Genomic DNA, 23,751 nt, shown 5'->3' on the forward strand with positions numbered 1-23,751 from the left:
AAGAACGACAAAGAAAAGATTCAAAAGTAGAAATAAATTGTTGCTTCGCTTTGCTCCTCTTAGCAGCTACAGTTTCGGCAATTATTGCAGGCGATAGATTCTCAGAGGAAATCAGATAGAAGGAATAAGTGGAGTGAGTGAAGTTAACTATGGAAAATATATAGGTGATTTTCGGTTTCCAACTTTGAGTTGTATTGGATCTTCTCTCGTCTTCAATTTCTATTTTGGATTCTATTTAGTCAATTCTTTCCTTTATTCTACATGATCAATAGTTAATTAAGAGTACCATTGTAATTTACAAGCAAGGTTTAAAGTAATGGTATCAAGTATCATATCGGTTAAGGTAATTTTAAGAGACATATCGTCCCATATCGAGTATTGTATCGCTTTGGCAAATATATTTTAGCATAGTTCAATAGAGAGATGTGTATCGAAATGTATCGTATCACTTGGGTCAAATATGAATATGTATCCGCTAGCATCGTGTGATATCGTGGGATACTTTAAACCTTGCTTACAAGTACAGGATATCTCTGTTGACTGACGAACATGAAACTGAGGCACACAACTGCTCTACGCCCTCTCAAGCTTACTCTTTCTACTGTCTTTGCAATTGTCCACGGGAAAAAACAAGTATCATACCCAAAATAATTTGAAAAAACACAAAAAATTCTGGTAACATCATTCAATGAGGTCAATATCTCAACCTATCTAGTCCTTTCACAAAACATCGACCCCTAGAAAGAGATTTGATGGTCCGACTCGGCGACTCCCATGCATCTGAAGGTACCTAAAGTCAATACAACCTGTCAGCATTATTCGAGTGACGGAATTAAAATAGCATCCTAGGGTTTTAGCCTTCCTACCTGCTTACATGCAAAACCAAGATATCCAAATCCCATGCATATCGTTCAAATTCTCTTAATTAACCAAAAAACATTCAAACAAACTCCCTGAGTATAGGTAAACTACCTTCTGCCATTCATCATGAAAGGGTTCACTTGTACAGCGATTATTATTAACGATTAACAGAGCATCAAAGTTACTATTTCTTCTTCAATGAAGACCTTTCAGTTTTCAGCATTGGTTTAAAGCTAATAGATTGTCCAGCAGTAAGGCACCCTTCAGGTGTGGACAGGAGAAATTTCTTACTGGAGCCCACATGGTTGCACAATAGCTTCAGCATCTTCCTTCCCCTCATCCATTTCAGCATTATCTTCATGTGTGTTTTGCTGATCAAACCACTGATACCAGCTTCCTGCTAACATAGAAAAAGACAAACTATGGCTTAGTAACTAAAAGAATGTGAGCATGCCCCCCCCCTCTCCCTTCCTTTTTTCTCTCTCTCCAACACCAAACACAATAACCCGACTAAACCCCAAGCTACTACCTCACTCCCTGCACCACCCCAAAAACACCAACCACCTCTTGGGGCCAAAAATCTAAAATTTTAAAACGATTTAGCAGTGCCAACCTTTGCCTAACGATTTGAGTTCATATCTCACCCATATGACCTACAAAGTATTGAAACTTTTACCTTCACATTCTCAAAGGTTAACTAAAACTTAAATGGTCGCATCATGTAGCAAATGGATTTGGCTAGAACTTATACATTGGTAGCTAATGAAGCGAAAATGACCATAAAATCTGACTGCCAATAAAGCTTCGATCAGATAGATGTGTAGGCCATCAAGACAAAGCTTTTGTTTGCAGAATATCAAGGAAACCTTGTGGTTAACAGAAAATCTAACATATATGTTCCTGACATGTGATGTGGCCAAGCTCTGGACCTATAATTTAGGCATGTCTCACCAGAGTTACGAAATCATCTAGGGTCAGGATGGCTAATATCTGGCACATGGTGGATAGGGCATAAGGTAACACAAAGGTCAAGTTGCAGCCAGAATGGAGTTGGGTACATGAAAACAAAGCTTTCAAAATCTTATGCTAAGTAGATGGGAATAAAGAGGCCCTCAGAAAGTTTCGAACCATTTAAGTACAAGAGGAGTCCCAGATGTGGGAGGTATACAATAGCATTTGGCAAGGGCCAATCCAAAGATCAGAAAGATCCATCCCACAATTGGTTCAATTTTTTTATTTCTGTTGGGAAACAACAATAATACTAAAAATAAAAGGGGAAGCATATTGAAAAATAGCAAGTGAGAAGCACAGTCGCAGAACATACAGATTATATAAGAAAACAGGAAACCAGAAGCAAAGCAAATAGAATACCCAGGAAACCCAGTCAGTCAATGAACCACTTAGGTGGACAGTTCATTTCCCTTATATTATTTTATCTGTCTGTTAGGGAAATGACCCATCTACCCTCATAAGGTTTGATTATCTGAAACACATATAACAATGGATCTAACACCTACACTTGTGGTTAAGACAAGCTCAAACAAAATGCAAGAGGATGCACTTAAACAGAGCATACATTGCACTAAAGCAATCCAAACAACATATAAAGATCAAATCCAAAGGATTCATCACAACGACCAAGATTGGACTTACCCACATGCAAAGCCGCCTTGGCTCAAGAATGAAGAGAAGACACAAGCTTGAAGACAATGCACTTAGAAATAGAAAAGTAACACATTGTAAAAGCATGATTTCTCAAGTTCATATTTTTCTGAAAGAAATCACATGGGCAAAAGTGCGACTAAGGAAATCCTAAATTATTTTTATGAAAACCCTAACAAAGCTTACTGACTGAGTGTCTATCGACACTGAGCCTAATTGGCTTGATTGACCAACATCATTCCAGAAGCTACATGGTATAAACTGTGGGAAGCTTCTGGTTGACCACCAGGCCCACAGTCGACCATCCATCTGCTGTCAGGCCAAGCTGTTTTAAACTGCTAAATTGAGGCGGTCGACCATCAGAATAGCCAGGTCGACCATGAGTTAAAAGAATGACTGTTTTCTATCCATTAAGATCCAATTCAAACCCAGTCTTTTGGCTATATAAATGCCAGTCTACTGACGCTATGTAGGTGGTTTTTTCCCAAATGGTTCCCACTAATTGTGTTCAAATTTCTTGGTTGGATTAATTGGAATGGAGTAATATCAAGGATGATGGGGTAGATTTGAGATGGGATGAAAACTAAGTGGAATGGGACAAAACTAGAAAGGATATTTTATTTTATTGTTTATTTTTTATTTTGGATGAGAAAAGAAAAAGGAAATTTAATTTTGTTCCTTAAAGGAAATGCTTTCAGATGGGTGGCTTGAGAGACATTGGGTTTTCTCATTTTGGAGGGACAATGCGGTGATCATAACAAGGATGGACGAATCTAGGGTTTGGTTGGTTTGTTAGGGCTGAAATTGGGATTGAGGTCACTAGAGCTAGGGGTATGAAGTTCCTAAAGTTCGGGACAGATCTAACAGTCAAATTAATGTAAATCTAGCCTTGAACTCTGGGTCCCAAAAATATTCCAAAAATATTCCAAAAATTCAAGAAAAATAGGAAAAAGATGTAAAATGGAAGGGGATGACAGGTATAGACTATGGGATGGATTCCTAATGGTTCTAATGGTTAGTTTCATCTGGAGATAAGTTTTAATCACTACAGTTTAAGGAAAACGAAAATAGAAAAGAAAATAAAAGAAATTTAAGGTTGGGGCATTTAGAAAGAAATTGATGCAAGCCTAGTATAAGGCTTTGCAATGGTGGGTTGTAATGGAGGGAGAATTAGAAGAATAGAGAGAGGAAGACGGGGGAAGTAGAACAATGGGAAGGAAAACTCTCAATAACAAATAAACTCTTCAATCAACTCAATCTGAAAATCGTATCCTGATACATTATATTTAAAGGAAATAAAAAAGAAAATCCTAATTGAAATCAAAATCCAAAACAAATCCCAACCAAAGTCTTAACTTATTCTTACATAGGAATATTAAAACAAGAATAAATTAAATATGAAATGGAATAGTTAATTAAGTCCAACTTTGGTTCGACCAAACCCAATAGAACATGTTTTTTTGGGGTAGGACCGGAAGCGATTAAACCTGCTTAATACTGCATCAACTCTCCTCTAAGAAAAACTCGACTCCGATGAGTTCGGATAAGGTCCAAAGAATGTCGTCTGCGTCAACCCATTGTAGAAGGTATATACCAACAATCTTCTTAATGTTCTTACGCTTGATAGATGGAAGATTTTTTGCTAGGAGGAATTTCTTCTCAAGTCCACCATATTGGAAGGAACATGTGTTCTTATAATCACAATGCTTGGCTTTCTTGTCTTACGACCATGGGTGTCTTAGAATAATGCGGTAGATTTTTAAAGGAAGAACATCATATTGCACCTGATCAATTAGTCAACCAATAGAATACACAAGCAAACACCTTTCATTCATTGTGAGGTTTGCGTTGCTCACCCATGCAACCACATAAGGGTTTGAATGTGGTTTTGTCCTCAAGCCCATCATTCAAGTAGCATCTTCAACAACATACAGTGCAACTAGCTGGGTCAATCACCATGTCACAAAGTGTTTTTGCATCATCCACTAGTTTGGAAAATATAATTCTAACGCCAGTCTTTGTCTTCCTCATCAAAAACTTTATGCGTAGCTATGAGGGGCCAAATAACATAGCAGTGTTGGTGCTCATTATCACTCTCGTCATTAATATCATAAGAATACAGATCACTTTCAGCCACCAAATCAACTGTTCCAGCAGATGGTGCTCCTCTAAAAGTATACAATTCTTATCAATGCAAGATCAATTGATTAGGGCATTGAGGACTCTTGTGTCCTTCACACAAAGAGCACTGACTTTTTTTTTTTTTTTTTTGGTGTAACCAAGTCACTTAATTGAGACATACTAGCCGAGGAAGATAGAGCACAGAGCTCTAACAACCAGCTAGAGGAAACAAGCCAAACAATCAAGTCCGAAATAGACTGGGCTTTCTGGGCTAGGAAATCCGCAAGAGAATTGGATTTCCTATATACATAAAGCACATTACATGAAAGAAAAGTACTACATAATTCCTTGATGTTATCCACAATGGCCTTGGCATTAGTAGGAGGGGTCTTCGAATCTGGGTATTGAAAACACTTAACCAACTCTAGGCAGTCTGATTCCACCAAGATATGATCAATACCTTCTCCTACTGAATGTGATAAACCCATTCTCATGGCTAAAGCTTCTCCCAGAAAGGGTTCATTGAATTGGGTCAGTTCTGATACAGCAACTAAGGGGAATTTGAGTTCCTTAAGATTGCTCCAAGACCACAACATTGTTTTTGGGCTTAAGTGTTGCATCCGTATTGAGTTTAAACTTGCCTTGTGGTGGTGGAGTCCATGGGTGTGTACCTGCACTCAATATATTAGAACTTGAATTCAAAGAAAGCCCAATATTTGCCATGGCAAACTCCTCAGCCGCTTGATAGGCTGATCTTGATACTTCTTCCGGTGTCCAAATCCTCTTGTTAAAGATATAGTCATTCCTAGCCAACCACATACACCAACGCATCTATAAACAGAGACCTTATATCTCCTTTGTTTTCCTCTTCGATTCCAAGTTGATAGATTGTACTTGATGAATCCATTTATGGAGTTGTATTGGGCTTCCTGAAGGGGTTTAATAGCCTAATGGGCTACAAAACTAGCACGCTTGAGCAAAGGGATATTCAAATAAAATGTGAGTCGTAGATTCAGGATTTTGGCCAAACCGAGAGCGAGAGGGGTCAATTGGAATCTTACAACTGCTAAGTGCCTCCCCAGAAGCGATGCCGCCAGCCTAGGCCCGCCACACAAAGGTCTTCACTTTGGGTAATGCCAACGCCTTCCATTAGGGCTGCAACTGGGCCGGGCTTTTGCAATCCCAAGCTCAGCCCTATATGTTCTAATCTGAGCCTATTCACGCCCTAACCCTAGTTCAGGGCCAAGGATTATTGTTCCTAGCCCTAAGCCCTATAGGGCCAAGCCAAGCCCAGCCCATTCCCGCCCTAATTGGCCCTATCCCTAGCCCTGTCCCTGACCCTAATTAGCCTTGTCCCCGGCCCTAATTGACCCTATCTTGGCCCTAGCCTTAATTGATCCTATCCTTGGACCTAAAATATCTGTAAATTCATAAAAAAAAAAAGAAGGTACATCACAAGTAAACTAAAAATAAAATTCACAGAAATATAAAATGATTCAAATTCATACAAAATGATAAAATAGTCAATAAGTTGATAGTGTTGCTTTACACATAAATAAATTCATACTCCATAATTCAGAGAAATAAATTCATTGCTTTGGTGATGGAAATTGAAAACCTCTCCATGGAAATTGAAAACCTCTCCCATTGATATCCTTATTCAACAAAAAAATCCATATTCATAATTTTGTGAACAAGTAAATCAACGATAATGATTTTTGGGAACTAAAATTGATTTAATTCAAAAACGAAAAATTATCTTAAAAATAATATAAAAATTGAACTCATAGTTATATCAATGTTAACATGAAGATTAGGGTAAAAATTAGAGTCAAATTAACATTAAGACTAGAGCCAAAATTAGGGTCAGGATCGAGCAAAAATCAGATGTATGTTTACTACATTGGTAATGAGGATACAATTTATTTTTATTAACTTTTTTACAAAACATGATCATACTTTTTAAATTTGACACGTGTCAAGTATTCACCCATGTGGATTAGAATTAATTCATTTTCATATGGGTGGAGGGTCCAGACTCAAATCAGGGCCAAAATCATGGGCCTAGATCAAGGCCAAGATCAAGGCCAGGATTAGGGCCGAGATCAGGGTCAGAATTAGGGTCAAAATCATGGGCAAAATCAAGATCAATATCAGGGCTAGAATTAGGGCCAAAACCACGGACCAAGATCAGGGACGGGTCGGGATGGGCTGGGCGGGCCAGAGAGTAATCCCAGGCCCGCCCTTGGCCCTAATTCAAGGCTAGAATATTTTGGCTCTAACTCGCCCTTAGGGCCAAAATCTTTAGCCCGAGCCCTATTAGGGCTCAGGGCGGGTAAGGGCTGCCAGGGCCAAACTTGCACCCCTACCTTCCTATTTTATTCTTACATAGTTATGTTTATCGGTTCACAGCTGAAAATTAAACTTTTACTTAGCTATGATTGTCTAAATTTGCACATTCATCAGAATAAAGATCATTGCAATTCCCCAATTTTTTTTGTTAATTTTCATTAATAGTTGCCTAACCTAAAGACTGGCAACCAGCCCATGTAGCTCCCCTAGTTCACCCTATATCAACCCCCTTGTGGAGTAATTGCTTGCAAACATAAGTGACAACTACATAGTAGTCTCCAAGGTCCCAGACCTGATGCTTTAATGGAGTCCAACTCCCATTATTATGACTCCATGGAGAGGAAAAGAGGTTGCAGCTTCAACAACTCATAATTCAAATAATTTTACTCAGTTCTAGTCTTATCTTTATTCTCCCACATGGGGATTTAGACATTAAGCTAACAGCCATACGATGGAGAATCCTTTTTGGACTAAAAATATAAGAAGCTTCCTAAACTAACTCTTAAGATAATACCCTATCTAAACCTAACTACCAGTCCACCTTTTTTAAGGAACTGTAAAACAAATAAATAACCACCAGCCTACCTTTTTTTAATGACCTCTATAAATCAACTAAAACTCCAATCCTCCCATGAGTGGCACTCTTATTCTAATTTCTAACTACATAAATTAAATGAAAAAAATGAGCTTCCTAAACTAACTCTTAAGATAATACCCTATCTAAACCTAACTACCAGTCCACCTTTTTTAAGGAACTGTAAAACAAATAAATAACCACCAGCCTACCTTTTTTTAATGACCTCTATAAATCAACTAAAACTCCAATCCTCCCATGAGTGGCACTCTTATTCTAATTTCTAACTACATAAATTAAATGAAAAAAATGCTCTACTACCCTCACTAAAATTGGATCAATTACTAAACCAAGTATGGAACTTTTGTACTCAACTCATGAATTCATGTTTGAGGGACGTTAAGTTGGCCGACTCATGTAACCCCAAAGAGTGAGGCCAATAACCAGGATCAAGTTAATGCGAACAAAGGTTCCCCCTGGCCAAATCCCTGGTTTGGGCCCCAAGGCCACTCCAAAGTGGCACATATAGGGCTGGCCGAACCCTCATAGAGGGGTATTTTGGTCCATTTCAGCTGTAAATATATGCTGGAATTAATTTTCAGAAATCTTATTTCTTAGTTTTCAAGAGTCTTGATTAGTTTAAAGTCTTGTTTGATTTAAAAAAGTTCTTGAGTCCTTAGGAGTCTTTCTTTAAAGGACTCTTGTAAGAAGAGTTCCTTTCCTCATGTTGGAGTCCTCGAGTCCTAGGAGGAATCTATTTTCAAGAAGATTACCGTAAAGTTGTATAGTTTAAATTAAAGTCTTCATTTTGTGGCTCAGATTAAATGTAAGGGAGATCCTAAATTATAAAGGATTCCCAATTAGATTGGAGTCTTTTAGTGGGCAATAAATAAGCCTAGTCTTTTCATTGTTAAGTCAAGTCTGATTATTGAATAAATTTGAGTTTGAATTAAGGATCATGGCCTTGTTGAGGAGGCCATGGCTGAGTAATTGAGCATTATTATTCAAGATCAGCATCTCTTTCAAGATTCCAGCATTCTTCTTCCAATATCCAGCATCCATTGACAGCCCCAGCAACTTCCAAGTAAACACAGCAAGCCCCACCCCCCCCCTCTGCTCACCTCCCAAACCCATCGCACCCCTCCCCAGCCGCTTGCCCTTTTCGCACAGGCCAAAATCCCTCCCCCACCCCACCCCCAGCGGAGCCTCTTCCCAGCCCTCCCCTCACCCCCACAGGCGCCTATCCCAGCCCCCCCCCCGATCTTCCTTGCGACAGCAAGGAGACACTCCCCCAGCCCCTGCCTACCTTGCGGCACCCTCCCTCCCCCTTTCTTTTCTTTACGGCCCCTTCTCTCTTTCTCTACCAACTTGCGGCAAAACTAGAAAAGAAAGAATAGGAAGAGGAAAGAAAAAAGAAAGAAAGATTGCCCACGATCTTCATCCCATCCCATAAGTTGAACTCCTCTTCCAAAGTTTCCACCCATTTGGGTTTGTAAAAACCCTAACTTTCCTTGTCATCCCCTATCTTTTCTTATCACTCCTAAGAGATTCAAACAACTTTCTTGGATACCCATAGGCCTCCCATAATATTTTGCTAGAAGATTCTGGGCAAACCCTTAATTTTAGGGAAACCTCTTAGTAACCCTAGCCCTAAATTGGTTTCCATCACTAGTAAAGGAAATTACCGATTTAGGGATCCAAACATGGTTATCAAAGCGTCCGCCTAGGCGCACCTAAGCGGCGGCAAAGCGGTTTTTGAACCGCTTAAATTGTGACCGCTTAACTAACCGGCTGTTTTCTTGCCGCTTTTTTGTTTAGTCACTACCGCTTTGCAGCCTTTTGCGCCATATTGCCGCCTAGATGCTAAAGCAGCCGCTTTTTTAACATTTTGTAATTTTTGCATATTATTTTTTTTTAAATCATAATTTATTCTACAATGCCGTATATAAATATAAATATGTGAGTCATTTCGGAATCGAGGCCCAAAGTGCCTGTTGGCAACAGAATGTGAAGCATGAGCCATATTCAACATTGATAATCAATGAATCATTAAATAAACAATGACTTGGAAATTAGAATAATGAGATCTATTAATTTATCATGTCGACACTATTTGGTTAAAAAAAGGGAAAAATGGATACATCAATTCTGATTCCAATTCGAATATTATTCATGTATATTTAACAAAAAAGTCATGTTAAAAATAATTTGTGAAATAATTTCACTAAATTATATATGTATAATATTGTTATTCATAATTGTGATTCTTGAATGTTTTTTATTGTTATTTTTATGAATATGATTGTTGAATGTTTGTTTAGTACTTTAGTTTATTATAAAAAGTATTTCTATTAAAAAGTAGTTATATTAAAAATATTGACTAAACCACTTTGGTCGCTTTATTGCCGCCTAAGCGCCGCTTAACCGCCTAATCCCCAAGATGGAGCCCCAATTGCTTTGGTCGCTTTGCCGCTTTAATAACCATGGATCCAACCCCCCTGCGGTTTAGAGAGATGGGGGTAGTTTAAGGTTTTAGAGTTTAGGGGATATAGGGATCTTTTTTGATATGGGTTGTGAAGGGATGACTTTTGGTCAAATATAATATGCTCTAAAGATTATATTTAGGATCTCAAGGATACACAGCTCATTCAATGGGAGATGTGGGCTAAATTTCTTAAGATGAGAAGCTAGGGTTTACAGGTGTCAGAATGGGTTGAGAATTGGAGGGAATGTAGGTAGTAATATGGTGTTGTAAACATGTAGAACAGATTTTGTAGGTTTACTTTCCATATTTGGGGTTTCCTTGTTTAGGGTAGAATTGTAGGATTTATTTTTCTTGTAAGATTCCCACACTAGGAAGATTTAGTTTTTCTTTTTTTCTTTTTTTTTGGATGAATAAAGAATATATTAAAAGCAAGAAAACAAGAGAACAAGGCCTTTAAACAGAAGGCCGAAAAATAGAATTAAGATCCCAGGAGACAACAATAAGCCTGTTCCTTGGGTATCATCAAAAGGGGGATGGGGAATAGCTATCAGCCTAGAAGAAATATCAAAATAGATGGCATTCCAAATCCTATCTATAGAGTAGGATTTGGAAGTCTATCTCCTAAGATTGCGCTCCCACCAAAGGTGATGGATCAAGGCACAATACAATAGCCTACCAATCCGATTGCAAATGGAAGAGCCTGAACGGGGCCAAAAGGAAGCAATGGTTTTTCCCCAGATAGATTTGGAGAAGGGCATGAAAAGAAAAGGTGCTCAAGGTTCTCAAACGGTTCCAACAAAGGATGCAATTGGGGTTAGCAGGGATGTGGCGGTCAATAAGGAAGGATTGGGTGGGGAGGGCTCTCCAAAGGGTAAGGGAGTGGTGGGGAATGTAGCCCTTGAACCAAACCAAAGGGGCCCCAGGGGGCTTAGGATTATGGGATCCGATGAGGTTCCAGGCAGATGAGGTGGAGAAGGTTTTGGAGGGGGAAGGGAGCCAAACAAGGTGGTCTCTAGAGGAATTAGAGAGAGGGGGGAGGGATTCCCAAACCTGTGTGAGAATGGGGAGGGGGTAGGGATCCAGGACCCATTTGAGATGAAGATAGACAAGGAGGTCGTTTTGGGGATACGGGTGCTATAGACAATACAGGGGCCAAAGAAATTATAGAGAATGCTTATCAGATGTCACGAATCAAGCTAGAAGGAGGTGGTGGAAATAGAGGAGATGGAAGTAGAGATAGCAAAGATGGCACGAGGGCGCAGCAAGAGAACTTTCCTCCAGACCCAAAAAGGGTTGAAGGGCATAGGGACTGTCCAGAGGTAGTCAGACTGGAGGTGGAAAGAATAGACCCACCTAACTTAAATAGAATCATGCTTTACAACAATTTTCTATATAAGTTTAAGGAGGCAAGCGATATTTACATAAGTGATTCGGTGGATTCTCAGGCCTCCTTCAGAGGTAGGGCAGGAGATGGAGGACCAACTGATCAGGTGGATGAAGCACGGGGCTTCCTGCCCTTTCCAAATGAAGGCGGAGAATAAAGACTCCATGGCATGAATGGTAGATTTGGAAATCGAGAAGATCCCGCACTAATAGAGATAGGATGACTGAAGCACAAACCGGATAAGCACCACTCTCCCGGCAAATAATAGAAGCTTACCTTTCCAAAGTTGAAGCTTCTTATGGATATTGTCAAGCATAGGGAGGCAGTGGTGATGAGTGAGCCTACCCAGGATGAGCGGGAGGCCAAGATAAACCACAAAGGATCCAGGGGAGAAGCCCGAGAGCTGGAGGAAAGAGGTACGGAGCTGATCGGGGACACCAGAGAGAAAGATGGTGGATTTATCGAGATTGACGCGAAGCTCAGAGAGGGCTTCATATTGCGAAAGAGCTGAGAGGATGCAGGAGATGGATAGGTGATCTGCTTTAGAGAAAATCATAAGATCATTAGCGAAAGCAAGGTGGGTGAGGTTTAAGGATTTGCAATTGGGAATGGGGGAGATGAGGAGCTGATCACTCTTGGACTGGAGGATGCATGAAAGGACCTCTAAGGCAAGGGAGAAGAGGTAAGGAGACAGGGGACAACCTTGGGGGATGCCAACACGGGAATGGAAGAATCCCGCTGAAGATCCATTGGTCAAAATGGAGAATCGGGGAGTAGAGATGCAGGTCTCGATCCAATGGATGAAGGGAGGAGGAAAATCCATGGAATAGAGGACATCTCTAAGGAAATCCCAGCGAATAGAGTTAAAGGCTTTATGGAGATCAACCTTAAGGAGCGCAGCCGAGGAATAAGCGGAGCGATGAAAGCCTCTGACAATCTCCGCACAAAGGAGAATGTTATCCGCAATGCTCCGGCCTGAGATAAAAGCCGATTGATTTGGACTCACAAGGGAGGGGAGCGCCAGCTTGAGCCTAATTGCAAGGATTTTAGAGAAGAATTTATAAAGGAGGTTACATAGGGAGATGGGGCGGAAGTCAGAGAGCGAGGAGGCCCCCTGCTTTTTGGGAATGAGGCAGAGGAAAGTTTGATTAATGGAAGAGTGCTGAGAGGGGTTAAAGAAGAAGCTACGGATGGCATGGACAAAATCATTCTCAATGAAGTCCCAAGAGGTAAGGAAGAAACCCATACTGAATCCATCAGGACCTGAGGCCTTGTTAGGCTTGTGGGAGTGAATGGTGAGAAGGATTTCTTCCGTGGAAGGGATAGCGCTGAGAGAGGAGATGGTGGAAGGATCAACAAATTTATTAATAAGGTTAGGGGGAAGGGGAGAGCGGGGAGGGAGATAGGGGGAGAGAAGTTTGGAGAAAGAGACGATCTCAGCCTTGATTGTGGCGGGATCAGAGATGCAGATACAATTATTGGTGATGAGGGATGGGATAGAGTTGAAGTCATTCTGGGCCTTGAGGGATCGATGGAAGTAGGCAAAATTGGAATTCCCCAAATCGAGCCACTTAATTCTAGCTTTCTGGTGGAGGAAACTTTCTTCCGAGGAGAGGAGGGAGGAAAGCTTAGTGGAAAGGAATTTTCCTCCTCGGCAAGGGAGGAGTCTGAAGAAGGGATTGGGCGGACTAAAGGTTGGAGCGGCAGGAAGTGACTCTAGCAGAGATATTGCCGAAGGTATAGGAGTTCCAAGAGCGAAGAGCTTCTTTGGTGTTGCAAAGCCGACGGGCAAAGGCAACAAGAGGGAGAGAGTGACAGTGGACTAGCTTAAACCAGGTTTGCTTGACAGTGGGAAGGAAAGCATCGCTAGCAGTCCACATATTAAAGAATTTGAAGGGCTTTGGACCAAAGGAGACGGGAGGAAAGATTTGGACGAGGCAGGGAGAGTGATCGGAAAGATTGGAATTAGAGAAGGAGGCATGGGAAGAGGGGAAGGAGGAGATCCAAGAATCCTTGGCCAGGAATCGATCAAGCTTAAAGGCAATACAAGCCAAACCCGAGCAATGATTATGCCAAGTAAGGGGACGGCTTGACTAGGGAAGGTCAGCTAACCCCGAATCATTAATGCATGCATTAAAGTCATCCATCGCAATAGGATCAGGAGGGGAACCACCGACACGCTCATGGGAAAACCTAACAATGTTAAAGTCCCCACCAATACCCCAGGGGATATTAGGGGAAGAGGTGGAAATAAATCTAATATCCTCCCAAAGAAGGGTATGATCCGTGGCAAGATTGAAACCATAGATAATGGTGAGGCGGGAGGGGATTGGTTGTCAAGGATGCTGAGATGCATAAGCTGGGGGAGGAGAGAAATTTGAAGTCTTGAGGAGTCCCAAAGAATCCAAGTACGACCATTGATAGCAGGGGAAGAGTTAGATATGAAAGACCAAGAGAGGGCAATAGACTGGGCAATCCGATGGGCATTGTCTATTTGGACATGAATTTCAAACAGGGCATAGAGAGAGACTTTAGAAGTTTTGATGGTGGTTTTAACATCAGCTTGTTTTGCAAGGGTGTTGAGCCCCTTGACATTCCAAATAAAGAAATCAAACATAGCTAACAAGGGGGGGCATCCATATCGTTGCTGGGGAAGGGGCAGAGGGGGAGGGGATTCTCACACTAGGGGGAAATGAGAGGGGAAGGTGTTTCAAAATTATTGAGGTAAATGGTTGAGCTAGAGGAAGGGGAAATAGGCTCGGGAATGGAATGGTTCATAGGGGTGAAGGGCAAGTTTGGGTCAGAGGTGGGAAGTTTCAGGTTTGAAGGGGTCACAGGGTGAAGTCAGGTGGAAGGTTTTGAGTGGGAAGCGTGAGAGGTGTTGTGGTGGGGTTTAGTTTTAGCTGTGGGCCGGGCATTACGGTCGTGGATAGGAAGATGGGCTTTAGGGATGGGCAAAGAGGTTTTGAGGGATTTAGATGTTTAGTTTGTTTTGCCTTTGATAAGTTTTTAAGCATAAATAAAACTCCCGCTATGTCCTTCAGACACAAGTTAGGATTTCTCCAACTCTTCCAACATGGTATCAGAGCCAACTCAAATCCATCCTTGAACACCATCTCCTCTTTATTCATCTTTCCCCTCTCAATCGTAGAACACCAACTATGGCCATGTTCTAACCACACAGGAAAAAAGAAAAAAATTCCGCAGGCACCATTGCAAGAGCACATCATCCATCACCACCACTGGCAACTTTTCCAGCTATCCTTAAACCCACCGTCGTCTTCTTGTTCTCTGTCTCTTTTCCTGCTACCAAAGAGAGGGAAAAAAAAAAAAAAAAAAAAAAAAAAAAAGAAGAAGCACAAAGAAACAAAAAACCTCGATCGAACATTTTAAAATTCATTGCCTCTTCCTGCCGTCTAACCAAACTCGTCACCTCACCTCCTTCTTCCTTCTTCTTTCCACCGTCGCTGGAAACACCAGCAGCTCCACCATCTTCTACCTTTTTTCTCCATTTCCTGCAACTCCAACTTCCATCTAACAAAAACAAAGCTCCATGAACGATTGTTTTTTCCTTTTTCACCCTTTAGTCGTTGACCTCTTCCACCAAAATCTTCCCTTTTCCTACCCTTTCCTCCATCGCAATTATCACCTTAACCACCAAACCCATCCCCTGCTGCCTCCATCACAACCCCTGCTTCTTTTTTTTGTCAAAGGAAGAAGAAAGTGGAACTGTTATTCTAAGAAAACCTCTTAACCTAAACCCGAAAAAACCAACCAGCCCATTCATCCTATGTCATAAAAAATATTTTAAAAAAGTCCAAAGCCTTTGGGAGTCGTTTTTTGTATCATCTCTTTTCTCCTACTAAAAAATTTATTCCTTAGTCTGTGATCTTCTTTTTTGGTTCCTACAGTGGCCGATCCAGTTACCCCCACCTTTTTTGGTACATCTAATACTGAAAATCCTCCAATTTCATCTGTTCCTCGAGACCGTGATTTTTCTCCTTTCCAGTTGATCACTGTTAAGCTTAATGGGACCAATTACCTTCGTTGGTCTCGTTTTATTTCTCTTGCAGTTGGTGCTTGCAGTCATATGGCTCATCTTCATGGAACTTCTATCAAACCTTCTTCACCGGGTACGGATCAAGACAAGTGAGAGACAGATAAATGCTTGGTTATGAGATTTCTTCTCAATTTCATTGAACCAAATATTGTAGAGAGTTACTTTCTTCTTCTTGATGCTGCCACGATTGGAGAGTTGCCAAAAAGACTTATTCAAAGGCTGGGAATGATGCACAGTGTTTTGAGATTCGAAAGAAGACCCATTAGTTGCAACAAAAAAGAGCTTACCATGTTTCAGTACTACAACATTCTTTGAGAATATTATTAGACTCCTGACTTCTATGGCCGTTTTACTCCATCTTGTGCTATGGATGTTACTGCTTATCAGGAGTGGAAAGACAAGCTCTGTGTGTATAATTTTCTAGCATGGATGAATATTGAGTATGATCATATTTGAGCACATATCCTTCTCGGCAGCCTTGTCCTTCTCTAAAGCAAGTCTATGCCTTGGTCGACACAGAATACAGTTGGAGGACAGCTATGGTAGACACTCAAACATTTGACAGGTCTGCATTAGCCAGATGAACACAATTCGGACTATTCTTTCACGTGCAGCTAATCAAGGGTGGAGTCTACAACAAGTAGATGCGAAGAATGCTTTTCTACATGGAGAAGTCAAAGAGGAGGTGTACATGGATCTGCCACTTGGGTATTCTATTGTCAAGATTCATAGGAAAGTGTGCAAGTTAAAGGGAGCTTTGTATGGGCTGAAGCAGTCTCCTAAGGCTTGGTTTGGAAGGTTTTATAGAGCCACGACTTCCTGCGGCTACAAGTAATGCAGACCATACTTTATTCGTTAAGCGAGATGGTTCCCATACTACTATACATTTGGTGTATGTAGATGATATTGTAATCACAGGCAATAGTGAGAAAGAAATTTCAGCCATGAAGACTTTTTGGGGACTGAATTTGAGATAAAGGATATAGGCAAACGCAGGTATTTCCTTGAGTTAGAGTTGGCATATTCAGCCAGCAGTGTGTCTCTCTGTTAGAGGAAGCATACACTGGATTATGTTAGGCTATAGGCCAACTGAAACTCCTGTTGAGCCTAATATACACTTGATGGCAAAAGAAGGAGAACTAGTTGATAAGACAAGCTATCAAAAGTTGGTCGGGAAGTTGATCTATTCACACACTAGACCGGATATCATATTTGTTGTTACTCTTGTCAGTCAGTATATGCATGACCCATATTCTTCACATCTAGATGCACCATACCAGATCTTAAGATATTTGAAGGCTACTCCAGGGAAAGGCATTTTGATTTCAGATCATGAACACCTTAGAGTATAGGCATACACAAACGCAGACTAAGCAAGATGTTTGAATGACAGGAGGTCTACCTCTGGCTACTATGCATATGTAGGAGGCAACTTGGTAGCATGGAGAAGCCAGAAATAGCAGTAGTTGTTTGATGCAGTGCAGAAGAAAAATTTAGGGCTTTAGCTCAAGGTATTTGTGAGGTACTATGGTTGAAGGGGGTTCTTCAAGAACTTGGGACAGATTATACAGCTGTAATTAGACAAGAAGCTGGCGACCAACATAGCTCATAATCCAGTACAGCATGATAGGACTACACATGTGGAGATCAACAAGCACTTCATTAAGGAAAAGGTTGAGACTGGGCTAGTTCATGTCAAGATGTTTAGTAATATTATTAGCAAGTTGGGCATAAAAAGTATCTATGCTCCAATTTGAGGGGGAGTGTTGCAATACAAATTTAATAGGTTCACTTTCCATATTTGGGGCTTCCTTGTTTAGTAGATTTGCTAGGATTTTATTTTTCTTATAAGATTCCCACACTAGGAAGTTTAGTTTGTTCTATATTTGGTAAGTTTTTAAGCATACATAAAGCTCATGCTATGTCCTTCAAACATAGGTTAAGATTTCTCCAACTCTTCCAACATAGCAATATGATAACCCAAGTGTGGTAGGGTTTGGATTGCTAAATTTAAAAGTATGAAGGTTCTTTTTTTCAGGGTTTCGAGAGTATAAAAGTTCAAGAAAATAGATATATCTTGAATCAAACTAGGATTTAAGGTCACTAGGTTGAGGGGATAAGGTTCTTAAAATTTGGAACATAATTAACGGTTAGATTGGTATAGATGACCTTGAATTTTGGGTCTCTAGAGAAGTCCAAAAATTCAAGAAAATGAAAAAGGGGAGTGCAATACAAGGAGGAAGAAGAGGGAAGGCTAGGGATGTTTGCCTACTAGTTAGGAGGCAATGAGGGTTGCTAACTTACTGCTTTAGGAGAAGGGGAATGCAGAATTTGCAAAAGAAGACACCAATCCAATGCTGCCACAGGGTTTCCTCCCTTGGAAACACTCCACTTGGTACCTCTTCCTTCAATCAATTTTTATTAATCATCCATATCTGTTTTGGTTACATGCTTGAGGCTTTATATAAAGCCTTCAATGAATAAGTCAAACTTGGACTCGACTTCAAAACCAAAGAAAGAAGGATTCCTACTTGACTCATGATTCTCTTAGAAAGCAAATCAAACCAGGAAAAGAGCTCTTAATTAGACAAAAATTGCAGAAATAATAGACTCCTAACTTAAGAAAGAATCCAATTTAAGATGGCCTTCCAACTAGACCTTTCCTAATGGGACTTTGACTCCTTTATAACTAATCGAAGACTGACTCAAACACAAAAATAAAAGTAGGACTGGGATCCTAAAATTATGCAGCATCTAGGACCCCATAGGGTTCCAAAGGGGTGGCAAAATGACCAAGTTAGCCCCCATGTGGTTCGGCCTTCCTATAAGGCTGCATGAAATTGGGTAGCAGCCCCACCCTTTCTTTCGATTATAGGGGCTTCTCAGGGGGTTTGCGCTTCTGGTTAAATCACGGTAACAAGGGAAACCCAATCCCCGCACTTATTAGCCCTAGGTTGTTTTCTAAGGAAAAAATCTTCTTTGGTGCCAAATTTGCATCACCATCCCTCAACAAAGTTGTTTCTATTTCTTCAAAACTTTAGCCAAGGTACAATAGGCCCTTTTACTTTCCTACTCTCTCTCCTCCTTTTTTTTTGGGTGGGACATAAGTAGGCCCTTCTATTGCAACAAAATAATAAACTTTTAGAGATATTAAATTTGCAGTCAATGTTGCCATTACCTACAGAGTAATCCACATTCAATGACTAAGATAGCTGATGTAGCCAGCATCAGCAATCATACAGCACCTTAGACTCTGAGCCCCAAAACAGACCCCAAAAGGTGCACATCTGACTGGCCAAAGCATATGAGGGGCAAAAGTGGTATTTTTTACCACCACCTTTGGAGTCCAAAAGGGTCCAGTTGGGTCCAGAATAATTTTAGGATGCAACATCTATTTTTTGTCTTTCAATTGGACCAAGTAGTTGGAATCTTAGTCTGTTAGGATTCCTAGTTAGCGAGGGATTTTCCTTAGTTGAACTCCACTTTCCACAAGGAGTCTAGATCTACTTTTTGTTTTAATTTTGAGTCATTGATTAACAAGTTACTAAAGAGTCCTTGTTTGAGTAAGAGTCCCAATTGGAATCCAATTTTCAAGTAGGATTCCTTCTAAAAGTTGGTAGCTTATTTTGCAAGTTGTATTTGTTCATGAACTCTTATTTAAGGGTCTTTTTCTAGTTAAGAAAGCTGTAATAGGGAATTCTAATCTAAATTGGATCCCTAAGTTGAGTCCAAGTAGGTTTCCTAAGTTGAGTTCAAGTTAGTTTTTCTTTTTTCTTTTTTGGTGGGAGTCCTAGTTTAATTTTCCTTCAATGTAAGGCTACAACTAGAGCCACACCCTCATGTAACAAATCAGATCAGAATGAATGAAAATTCAATCGAAGGAAGACTTGAGTGGAGTCGTGGTTCGCTAGGAGGGAGGCCCACGGCTGTGGTTGTTTATAGTTTCTGCAATTCCAGCTGTCTCTTCTCATCTTCAAGCTTGTGGCAGCCCATGAATTTTCAAAATTCTAACAGCCTTCGGGTGTCCTTCTTCCCCATCAACTAAGTACAACCCCAGCCCCCTTCCCTACCCTTCGCCACCCTCCTAAACTCTACAACCATAACCCTAAATCATCTGGCATTTTCCCTTTTTACCAAGGCACCAATGTCCGAACTTATATACGTATAATTTCGATGTCCGAAGTAAAAGAAGCTTTAAGGAGGATGAAACTCGGCAAGACACAAGGTCCTGATGAAATCCCAATTGAAGTATGGAAGAGCTTAGGAACCCATGGACTAATTTGGTTGACTAAGTTGTTTAATAAGATTATGAGCACAGGGAAAATGCCAGATGATTGGAGGAGAAGTGTTGTGGTTCCAATTTACAAAAATAAAGGAGATATTCAAAGTTGTAATAACTATAGATGCATTAAATTGATGAGCCATACGATGAAATTATGGGAGAGAATAATTGAAACCCGTTTGAGACACTTAACTACAGTTACGGAGAACCAATTTGGGTTTATGTCGGGAAGATCTACAACGGAGGCTATTTACTTAATTAGGAGACTTGTAGAAAGGTATAGAGAATGTAGGAAAGACCTTCATATGGTATTTATTGACCTAGAAAAAGCTTATGATCGAGTCCCCAGAGCATTAATTTGGCAGGTACTAGAGAAAAGAAATGTTGCAAGTAAATATGTAGATATAGTTAAGGATATGTATGATGGTTCGGTGACTAGTGTTAGAACAGTGGGGGGACAAAGTAATAAATTCCCGATAACGGTTGGGCTACATCAAGGGTCAACTTTAAGCCCATATTTATTTGCATTGGTAATGGATGAATTAACCAAAGTTCAAGATGAGGTCCCCTGGTGTATGCTTTTTGCAAATGATATTGTGTTGATTGATGAGACCCAAGTGGGGATTAATACCAAATTAGAATCATGGAGAGTAGCTTTGGAATCAAAAGGCTTTAAACTTAGTAGATCGAAGACAGAATATCTAGTTTGTAACTTTAGTCATGATCGGGCAGATGATGAGGTGGTGATACTTGACGATAAAGAGATTCCTCAGAGTGATTGTTTTAGGTACCTAGGTTCAATCATAAGTAAAAGAGGTGATTTAGAGTGATTTAGAGGACGAGGTTTCCCAGAGAATTAAAATAGGGTGGATGAAGTGGAGAGGTGCGTCCGGGGTCTTATGTGATCGGCGTATTCCATTAAAGCTTAAAGGAAAATTTTATAGGACCGTTGTTCGACCAGCTATGATGTACGGTGCAGAGTGTTGGGCTGTTAAAAAGAATCATATAGATAAACTCAGTGTAGCAGAAATGAGGATGCTAAGATGGATGAGTGGCAAAACTAGGTTGGATAAGATAAGAAACGATCATATTAGAGTTGGTTTGGGAGTTGCTCCCATAAGTGATAAGCTTAGAGAAAGTCGTTTGAGGTGGCACGATCACGTTCAACGGAGACCTATAAATGCTCCTGTTCGGAGAAGGGATATAATCCATATTGAAGGAACTAGAAGAGCTAGGGGTAGACCTAAGATAACATTAGGAGAAGTGGTGAGAAAGGATATGTATAGCTTAGGCCTTGTATCTAGCATGGCCTCGAACAGAACTGATTGGAGGGCAAGAACCATGTAGCCGACCCCATTTAGTTGGGACAAGGCTTATTGTTGTTGTTGTTGTTGTTGTTACTGGGAGTTTTGGATTTTTCCTGAAACCTAAAATTCAAGGTCAGATCTACAGCAATTTAACCGTTAAATCTGTCCCAAACTTAGGGAGCCTCATCCTCCAACCTTAGTAACCTTCCCTTCCCTCTTAGTTTCAGCCCAACCGGGTCAACCAAACCCTAGTCTAAACCCTAAATTCCTGCACTAAATTTCCAAAAACCCTAGAAGCCCTAAACTTCACTTATCCATAACTCTCAAACCACCCATCCAAACCTTAAATCCTTTTAGGATTACCTTCCCCAACCCCTCCTTGACTTTTGACCCTAGCCCCTAACCCTAACCCTAACCCTAGCCCTAACCCTAACTCTAGAAACCCTAGAAATTGCAAAAACCCAAAATTTTCTATCCCTAGCTTGAAGAATAATTCTGCAAACTAAAATTCTGATAAAACATAATTATTTTGAATATGTTTATTCAAATTTCAGACCTAAATTAACCTGGTCGAACCCTAAAACCTCCCCCCACTTACCCTAGACTTCCCTATTCACATCTCCAAGGTTTAGAAATCAAAAACCTTGACCGCAGTTCATTCTTGGTCAACTACAGCTGCTGTCATATCAGAAACTTAATTACAGAATTTCCAAACGCCAATCTAGCTAAACCCCCTAAGCCACAAGGTGTGTTGAAGCATTATTAGCTGCTATCCACCAAGATTTGACCTAGAACAGCAGGGTTCTTAACCCTAATTTGCTGCTAGTTCTATTAGAGAGAATCCTGAAGACTGGCCCAGACCTGGATTACATCAATAGCTCTAGGCAGGAGGCCTTGGGCTAAGATAGCCAGTCCCCCACCCCCCCCCCCCCCCCAAAAAAAAAAAAATTTAATAAAAAAGAACTTCTTTCTTTTCTTCACCTTCTCTTGAATTTGAATCCCCTTAGTACTATGTCTGTGCCTGTAATTATGAAAGCATCTGCTACTGTTTTCTTCTATTCAAATGAAGTTGATGGTGCTACTGTGAACATCACTCAGATGTAGTAGATTCATCAACCATCACCTGCTAGATGTTTAGCGTTTATTCTCGCAATCAAACAAGCTTGCTACTATTTTGTAAGTTCACAACTGAGCTGCAATTTTCTAATTTTTAACCTCTTCATCCATCATAAGCCCCTGCTGCATTATGAAGAATGCCATTTCATCCCTCCTCCTCCTCCTCCATTTGATACATTCATCCATCTGTCAAACTTAGCTATATATATATATACAGGCCTGATATGGTCTCAAACTCAGATCAAGACTCAAAAATAGAAATTGACATCGAAGTAGTCCTATACTGAAAAGAAAAAGGCTAAACTAATATATTAGGTAACATAAACTAATAAGGAAACTGAGATAGTAAAGAAGATGGACTCAAAATAAGACTCCAACAACTAAACTAATGAAATACGTCCTACCTACATTTAAGGCCCATCAAATTGACAAACAACAACGAAAACCCAATAAATCAAAAGCTAAATACATATACGATCCGATCTCAGATCATTCCTGATGAAAGAAGGCCAATTTGTTGGTGTTTCTACATCATTGCACCAATCCAAGATAAGCCGCTTAAGATGGCATGGTTACGTCTAATAAGGGCCTATAGATGCAATAGTGAGGAAGAGACACCAGAATCAGTATAAGGGACCTCTGCAGCCATAAATGCATTAGAGAAGTAATAAGAGAACATACAAATGTTTTACGAGTTGGGACTCAATCCTAGTATGGCCACAGATGGAGTCGCTTAGATAGCAAGGACCAATGTTGGCAGTTGCAACCACTTGTAAGGGAAATTCCTGGGATGCAGCTTTAACTATTGCTTCCAAATCTTCATTTACTTATTTTATTTTTTTACCTTACTTTACTCTTACTTTACTCCTACTTACATTAATGTAAACGGATACCTGCTCGCTCAAACGAAAAATATATTTATTCGTCCTATACTTTATAGAAGTTAAGGAGATTTCAAGCATGGTATAAAGTGGATGCAGATTATTGGTTCAAATTTATCGAACGAAGTTTTTTCGATCCTGATCTGACACCATTTGGGCAGTTTCGTCGCTTAGTACCAGTTCAGTACTCTGCATCGCTACTCTGACTCTGACACAGCGAGATACCGAAAGCAGACGGAACATTAGAATGTAAAAGAGAAGGAAAGCAGACGGAATATTAGAATCCTGAGCAATAACGAATGACAGAAGTACCTTAGCATGGTTCCATGTGTTGGAAACACTTAGAGGTCCATTTTCCTTGATAATTTGATAGATATTATGAGCGATGGCTGATGCCTCTTGAGGTGGCACTTTGGGGTTGATCTTCCTCAAATTTGGAGCTCGTTTCTGGGAAAAATACCTAACAAACGTCGTCATGGCACCACCACCGACACACATCTCCACGCAAACTCACTCGGTCGCTCAATCAGAAATGTAAGCAGCCTCTAAATTTCGCCTCTAAGTTTTATTTGGTGCAGCTATTATATTCACCAGCAGCGTACAATTTTAGGGCAATGTCTTGGGATTTTTAAAATTTTTTATTTTTATTTTTATTTTTATTTTTGG

At 40.3% G+C, this 23,751-nt stretch overlaps 1 protein-coding gene across 3 annotated transcripts; it reads right to left on the reverse strand.

Annotated features, from left to right (window-relative positions):
* Positions 1 to 64: 64 nt before the first annotated feature.
* Positions 65 to 23,657, reverse strand: LOC149013963 (tumor necrosis factor receptor family protein). 3 transcript variants are annotated; one of them, XM_089157871.1, is made up of 3 exons: positions 23,398 to 23,657; positions 1,153 to 1,261; positions 127 to 790 (listed from the first exon to the last, which is right to left on the reverse strand). In XM_089157871.1, exons 1-3 carry the CDS (start codon positions 23,581 to 23,583, stop codon positions 738 to 740), a joined length of 348 nt encoding a protein of 115 aa, XP_089013997.1. In that variant the 5' UTR covers positions 23,584 to 23,657; the 3' UTR covers positions 127 to 737. The 3 variants fall into 3 exon arrangements, 2 of the variants coding, with proteins under 2 accessions (XP_089013997.1, XP_089013996.1); XR_016173885.1 differs by lacking the exons at positions 1,153 to 1,261; positions 23,398 to 23,657 and adding an exon at positions 867 to 1,047 and having other exon boundaries at positions 65 to 790; XM_089157870.1 differs by lacking the exon at positions 127 to 790 and having other exon boundaries at positions 799 to 1,258; positions 23,398 to 23,655.
* Positions 23,658 to 23,751: the final 94 nt, after the last annotated feature.

This window comes from Hakea prostrata, chromosome 6 (assembly GCF_041222555.1).
Source record: "Hakea prostrata isolate BN-2017 chromosome 6, UWA_Hpros_2, whole genome shotgun sequence".
Taxonomy (NCBI): Eukaryota; Viridiplantae; Streptophyta; class Magnoliopsida; order Proteales; family Proteaceae; genus Hakea; species Hakea prostrata.

Bases quoted from the DNA above. Each gene is read 5' to 3' on its own strand.
- LOC149013963 (XM_089157870.1), bottom strand. From the start codon at position 23,583: ATGTGTGTCGGTGGTGGTGCCATGACGACGTTTGTTAGGTATTTTTCC. The intron at 1,259-23,397 runs GTACTTCTGTCA...CTATGTTAGCAG, and splicing joins ACACATGGAACCATGCTAAG to GAAGCTGGTATCAGTGGTTT.